The 7,061-nt window shown below is 35.3% G+C and overlaps 1 protein-coding gene across 2 annotated transcripts; it reads left to right on the forward strand.

Annotated features, from left to right (window-relative positions):
* Positions 1–4,713: 4,713 nt before the first annotated feature.
* Positions 4,714–6,466, forward strand: LOC134242494 (uncharacterized). 2 transcript variants are annotated; one of them, XR_009986868.1, is made up of 4 exons: positions 4,714–5,091; positions 5,253–5,393; positions 5,515–5,615; positions 5,757–6,466. XR_009986868.1 is itself a non-coding variant. In XM_062724581.1 (4 exons), the coding sequence occupies exons 1-4, from the start codon at positions 5,081–5,083 to the stop codon at positions 5,886–5,888; spliced, it is 453 nt and encodes a 150-aa protein (XP_062580565.1). In that variant the 5' UTR covers positions 4,714–5,080; the 3' UTR covers positions 5,889–6,466. The 2 variants fall into 2 exon arrangements, 1 of the variants encoding a protein (XP_062580565.1); XM_062724581.1 differs by having other exon boundaries at positions 5,185–5,393.
* The last annotated feature ends 595 nt before the right edge of the window (positions 6,467–7,061 follow it).

The following is a 7,061-nucleotide window of genomic DNA, read 5'->3' on the forward strand; positions in this document are numbered from 1 at the left end:
ATTCCGCCACAAAGATAGCAACACATTTACCACTACTCCTGTCGTTTCTCTGTTTGTGGATCCGCCACAAAGATAGCAACACATTTACCACTACTCCTGTCGTTTCTCTGTTTGTGGATCCGCCACAAAGATAGCAACACATTTACCACTTCTCCTGTCGTTTCTCTGTTTGTGGATCCGCCACAAAGATAGCAACACATTTACCACTACTCCTTTCGTTTCTCTGTTTGTGGATCCGCCACAAAGATAGCAACACATTTACCACTACTCCTGTCGTTTCTCTGTTTGTGGATCCGCCATAAAGATAACAGCTAGCAGAGTTACCACTATTCCGGTCTTTATCTCTGTTTGTTGGTCCGCCCTAAAGATGGCACAGTTACCACAACTCCTGTCGTTGTCTCTGTCCCGGATGGTGAACTACGTCCCAGACAGATCATCGCTACGGTCTCTTTTGTACGCCCCAATACATATTGTACGGTTTTAAAGGCGTCTTGAAAAAAGAATGTAGAAGAAAAAACATTTTCAGGTTTTATGATTGTCATTCGGCGTCGCCTACCGGTTGTAAATCCATAGAAGATGCATGTCGGATTTAAGAAGAACAAAAACCACACATTGTAATGGTTCCCTTATAAGGCACATGGCTGATTTACAAAGAAAACCCATTGAATAATAAAATTGATTATAGTTTATGAATGATTATTTATTAAATAAAAAATAATTAAAATGGATATATAAGTAGACAAAATGGCCTACACTCTAAATATCTGATTATTTGTCCTCAGGCTATTTAGTCTGATCTAGGATTCCAGAGACCGTCCAGGAAGCCATTGTAACAGTTGTTATACCACCATCCTCCTCCACGGCAGCAGTGATATCCACTCATGTCTTTATCTCTGTGGATCCGCCCCAAAGATAGCAGCACAGTTACCACTACTCCTGTCGTAAAATCTGCTTCAGGATCCGCCCCAAAGATAGCAGCACAGTTACCACTACTCCTGTCGTAAAATCTGCTTCAGGATCCGCCCCAAAGATAGCAGCACAGTTACCACTAGTCCTGTCGTTGTCTCTGTCTCGGGTGGAGAAAGACGTCCAAGACAGATCCTCGCTAGATTCTCTTTTACGTCCTCATGGTTTTCTAGACATCTTAAAAACAATGTAGATGAAAAGACAGTATTTAATGTAGAATACTTAGGTTGTCCGTATTGTCTCTTCTCTCTGTTTCCCTGATGTAAACCCTTATAAGGTACAAGTCTGATTTTTAAGAACAAACCCACATATATAAATGGGTACTTTGAAAGTACAGAGCTGATCGCGTAAACAGCAATCTCTTTAATAAATCAATGTCTATTTTTTTTTTATCCATATGGCGGAGAGCCGCACTTAGTGCCATTGAGGGATGGTGTCCGTGCCAGCACCTACTACGACATAATACTACCGTTTATAAGGTCTCATCCGAAGGACAGATAGCCACGTACCACAGGGAGAAAAATTGTTCTAGTCTCTTTTAAAGCATATAAGTTAAGAGAGTTAAATTGCACAACTACTGAACTGTCTTCGATTTCGTCTGTCAGAGATATTGAAGTGCATCCCAGAAAGTTCAGAGCCAGAATTCTTAGCATTTAAAATATACTAATCTCACTTTTTCAAAAAAGAATTGTCAAGAGAAATTCTTCATAAGCAGTGTGATTAAATGATTGTGTAATTTTAAAGCTACATGTATATCTTTTAAATATCTGTACAAGATACTGAATTTTATTAATGGATTTCCATTTCAAATTAGAGGTGTTTTAAAATAATGAATCCAGCACAATCAAACAATTTAAAATAGTTGCAAGGATGAAGACTCTAGATTTGTGTATCATGCTAATTATAGTAAATCCAGTTTCCATATTTCTCAGGCTTTTTCCTAAGTGTGTATTAGATTCATGTGCTAAACTATTTTTTGTCCTTTCTTTGTTTACTTTTTTGTTTTCTTTTAATAAATGAAATAAATTTTTGAAATTGTAGATTGTAAATTTGTTTCATAATGTTATAAATTTCTAACTATTTTTCTGTGAATGTTCGTCACTTGATTGTATAGATATGTAAGTAATCCTGTTAAACCTAAAAAAAAAAATCACCATATTGGAATGGTCCTGAACATGAAGTTCATAAGTGACGCCACTCTCTTCTGCGACAACGAGCGGCATTTTTAAAATGTTCTGTTGAACTTTTCTTGGTTTCTTTACTCTTTTTTTCACCAGAAGTAGGTTTGTTCTTGTAGATAACGATTGATGGGTTGTATTTCAAGTTCATTAGTATATCTCCTAGTCGACCCCTGTCATCTGCAACAGCAATCACATGACCACAAAGTCCAAGTTTTTTAAAACTTATAACACTGACAAGAAAATCCTTTCCTTAAGTGTGAAAATCTGTTCATCCTCGGCAACACAAAAGTTGCCGTTTTGCAATTCATCCACTTTGCTTCTTTCCACAGGTCCCTTACAAGGGAAAGTTTTCTTAGAATTGGTTCTTCATTGTTGAGATGGATTTTACAATGAAATACTCTGTTTACCTGGTGTTGTTTTTGCTGCTCTGTCACACTTGCCCATTTTAGTGGATGGATCTCTAGATGTTTGAAGGCAGACGCAAGTCGATATTCATCATGTCCATATACAGCTTTTATCATTTCTCTCTCTTGTGGAATTATGACATTTTCGTAAACAACATCATGCACCAATGCCTGGTCAAACGCAAAAGATTTTTGTTCTTTGTTTTAACAGTAATTGTTTTAAATTCTGTCATTACTAACGGGCTGATTTAAAATTCGTATAATATGATAGATTCTAGAGCATTATTATCATACTGCAGCTGTCAACTGTGACCATTTATCAAATTATCCTTAAGTTGTTGAAAAAATAATTTCCGCAAAATATTGTACACATGAAATGAAACACGTTTATAGTACTTTACATCATGTAGGTGTAATTGTGCTAAATTATGCCAGAAGAAAATTTTATCTTGTTTTACAGTATTGTGATATAACAACCTTTTTGCCTTTTCCTTTGTACTGGTTCATCAATTTCACTTTCACTGTAGATCTGTTGATCTTTTTTTACCTCTAACATTACAAAGTCTCATGATTAGTCTTTTTTGCTGTGAATAAAAACCTTAACTACAAATACTAAGAAACATAATGACGTAACACTATATTGATCTTAATGCAGGCTCACTTTAAAATTCACTTACGTGATATAACAACCTTTTCGCTTTTTTCTTTGAACTGGTTCATCAATATCACTTTCACTGTAGATCTGTTGATCTTTTTTACCTTTAACATTGAGAAAAGTCACTATGTTGATCTTAATGCAGGCTCACTTTAAAATTCACAGACATATTACAAGGTATGTGTCACCTGTAGAGCCAAATTACTATCATCAGTGATTTTTTTATCTTGAGTCTGGGGCTAGACATATAGCACTGCCTGAAACCAATTTTATTTCGTCAACAATTTATTTGATGAGCGGTACCTGTACGTGGACAAGTGCTTTTTCTGCAAATAGCTTAATTGCATATTACCTAGCGCATAGGGGGCCTTTTTTCTAGCGCAGAAGCGATAAAGCGGAAGTAGACTCAACACCGGACAAACAAGCTTGACACAGTTCATTGTTTACACGTGTTCTGCGGCGTATAATAATGCCCGTAAAACATTGCTGTTATGGTGATTGTAATAGCGACTCGAGATATATCGGACAGAAGTCGCACATGGATGGTGTAAAGTTTATTCCCTTCCCGAAACCGAAAACGCAGCTTGAAAACTGTCAACGTTGGGTTAGGCTGTGCGGAAGGAAATACTTCACTGTTGAGAGCATTCGGAAAGAGACTTATATATACTGACACGCAAAAGAAACGCAACAAGCAGTAATGTACAAATGTTTGATTTTTTTTATATTATGATTTTCAAAGGCGAATACAGTAAGGCTTAACTCACTTTTCACAACATCAGAGATTTGATAAAAATATTAAATGTTTATCTGTTTACTTAACTTAGTAACATATGACTGTTAAAACACCCCCCTCCCAGCCTATCAAGTAAAACGTGCAAGACTACCCTAAACAACAATTGCAGCTTAATTTCTACGATACAATAGGTTCATCAATATCGAGATCTGAGCGAAGGCGCTATTCTTTGGCATTTTTAAATGCCCATTTTTCAGATGATTAGGTCGAATTTTCTCTAACTTATAGCAGTATAGCCACCTTTGAACTTCCGGTACAAGGACTGTCCTTAATGCATATGGTACGTTAGGCCATGTTAAGGCGTAATGTAGTGAATTTTTGCATCAGAAAACTCTCCATCACATTTACATTGAAATTTTCCAGCTAGAGCAATTGAAATGCGTACTCAATCCATTTTCAAGAAGCCGTAGCATCGTTACGGGAAACGAAAGGAGAGTTTATTGAAATATTGCTGCACTAATTATGATGAACAGTAAAAACCCTTAAAACTCCATAACATTGCCAAATGTTTTGTTAAACATGCAATTTTTTATTTCTGTTAAGCAGACTCAAAATTGACTTCCGGTTAGGGTATGGAAATCGTTCAACCGTTAAATTACCGATGTTTACCAAGTTGAAGATATCCATAATTTTAAGATAGCAAATTCTTTACTTTACATAATTATTTCCCCCTAAATTAGGGTGTTGCATTTCTTTTGCGTGTCAGTTTATGTTCAAAGCACTTCGTTGGAGGAAATGGGCCTTCCGATTTACACCCAGACCCGTTACCAGCAGTAAGTACAGAATTTGAAAGAAATATGTTGTCAACAAAGAAAAAACGAAAACCACAAATCTTAAGACCGTCACCTAAGAAGCGCCCTAGAAAGTGTTTGTTCAGTGACGAGGACGAATCTGATCCATGCCTTGAGTCATTCACTTTGGAGACCGTTTCAAATGAGCATGATTATACATGCTTAACTTCCAGTAGCATCAGTGCTGAACATGGTCATGAAATCTTTAATTTTGAATCTACAACATGTACAAGTTATGATCAGGCACCTGGGATTGAGGAAGTTTGATTTGATGCAGTCAGTGAAGTTCCATGTCTAGCAGGTTTGTATTTAAATATATAATAAAATGTCAATTTTCTTTCTCAACATATTTTGAAGTAAGCGTAAATAAAAATATTACTAACTGAAATTTAAGGGAAGAAGAAGTTACCACAACAACCTCTACTGATGCTTTTGTTCAGACAACTCTTGTTTCACTGTCAGATGTTGGAACCCAGACATGTGTTCATTTCGAGCATATTCACAAATATGCTGATGAGGAATTGATGGACAGAAACCAAATGACTAGAAAGTTGTTTCTGTCATCAGTACTGCAGGACAACAACAGCTGCAAATTTGACACAGGTACATTCTACTGTATGTTTTAAAATTGTCAATTTGAGGAAAATGGCACAAAATTTGGTTGTACATTGTATATAAATTAAATTCACATGATGCAATTTTTTTCTTTTAAATCTAATTACAGGCTTAAATCTGTCCATTTTCCTGTTCTTTTTTCAATGGATTAAACCAAGAGCAGAAAAGCTTAACTACTGGAGGGGACAGAATACAACAGATTTCAAAGGAGTGAGTAACCCTCCCCCTTACAAATTGATTTAATTGTGCTTTTTCATTTGTATTATAAGGAACTCTAAATGTATTTCAATTTATATAAAAATATAAGTACTTGCCATGGTATCTTCTATTCTATTTAATTTAATTTTGTAGGCTCGAAAAGCTGGTCCAAAGCGGAAACTTTCACTAAAAGAAGAATTCGTGATCACTTTAGTTCGTCTTAAACATGGGTTAGATGTAGTATTCATCAATCTAGTATCAGTCGGATTTTCACAAAATGGATAAATTTTTTGTATCTGGAGTTGAATTTTTTAATTTCATGGCCAAATAAAGAACAGATAACAGCTAACTTACCAAAAGCATTCAAATATTTCCCGAAGACCAGATCAATTATAGACTGTACAGAATTTTTTATTCAGAAAACAAGTTTGCCATCCTCTCAGAGAGAGTCACCTGGTCTAATTTTAAACATCATAATACCCTCAAGGCACTTATCTCTATTTCTCCCACAGATCTTTTACTTTCATTTCAAAACTTTTCAATGGAAGTATCTCAGACCGACGTACTGTTGAGGAAAGTGGTTGTCTTGAATATTTAGAACATGGAGATAATATGGCTGACCGTGGATTTTTAATTCGAGATCTCTTAGCCAGAGGATCGTGTACTCTGAATATACCTCCTTACTCTATGGATTGACAGTTGAGCAGTATGGTAGTGACAAAGACAAGACAGATTGCAAGTGCCAGGATTCATGTGGAGCGTGCCATTGGAAGGTTAAAAAAATTTAAAATTTTACAAGGAACCATGCCTCTAATACTACATCCTTTATTTGATCAAGTTTTGGGTGTGCTTGTATTTGCAATTTAGATCAATCTACAGTCTGTTTATTTTTTTATTCTAAATATAAAATCAACATGATTTCAAAATCATTAATTTATTCATGAAACGTACAATTGTATTAATCAACTCTCAAGTAATCTTCATGTTTCGTTATTATATTCATTCATGTAAAACATGTATAACTGCAAATGAAATGAATTAATGCAAGCACAGTTTAACTGTCAAGTCTATCATCAATTCAATCTTACCTTTTTAAAGTATACAATTATATGCTTATTGTTAGATTGTGGGGTATTTGGTAGATGATGAACCCAGAGTGATGAACACATGTAAGCTGAACACGTTTATTCTAAGACATAACAGACTCGCACACAAAACAAAAGAAATTATCTGATTGGCTAATAATGATACAGCATCAACTGGTTTTACTAATAAACGAAAGTCAGTAAAAGGTCAAACTAATAACAGGAATATAACATCCTCCTCATTTTACAAAAAAAAATGAAACTGTCATTGAGATGTAAACATAATAAAGCTTATACAAAACTGTTCATTTTTTAACATCAATCTGAAAATCCTTAAGATGTGAAGGTAGGTTAACTGTCCTGCCAGATCGCG

This window comes from Saccostrea cucullata, unplaced genomic scaffold, assembly GCF_032062105.1.
Source record: "Saccostrea cucullata isolate Sc308-1 unplaced genomic scaffold, CSIRO_AGI_Scuc_v1 ctg2640, whole genome shotgun sequence".
Taxonomy (NCBI): Eukaryota; Metazoa; Mollusca; class Bivalvia; order Ostreida; family Ostreidae; genus Saccostrea; species Saccostrea cuccullata.

What these genes read in the sequence shown, in the direction of transcription:
- LOC134242494 (XM_062724581.1), top strand. An exon ending in CAGCTGCAAATTTGACACAG is followed by an intron (nt 5,394 to 5,514) that starts GTACATTCTACT and finishes ATCTAATTACAG; the next exon opens with GCTTAAATCTGTCCATTTTC. An exon ending in ATACAACAGATTTCAAAGGA is followed by an intron (nt 5,616 to 5,756) that starts GTGAGTAACCCT and finishes TTAATTTTGTAG; the next exon opens with GCTCGAAAAGCTGGTCCAAA.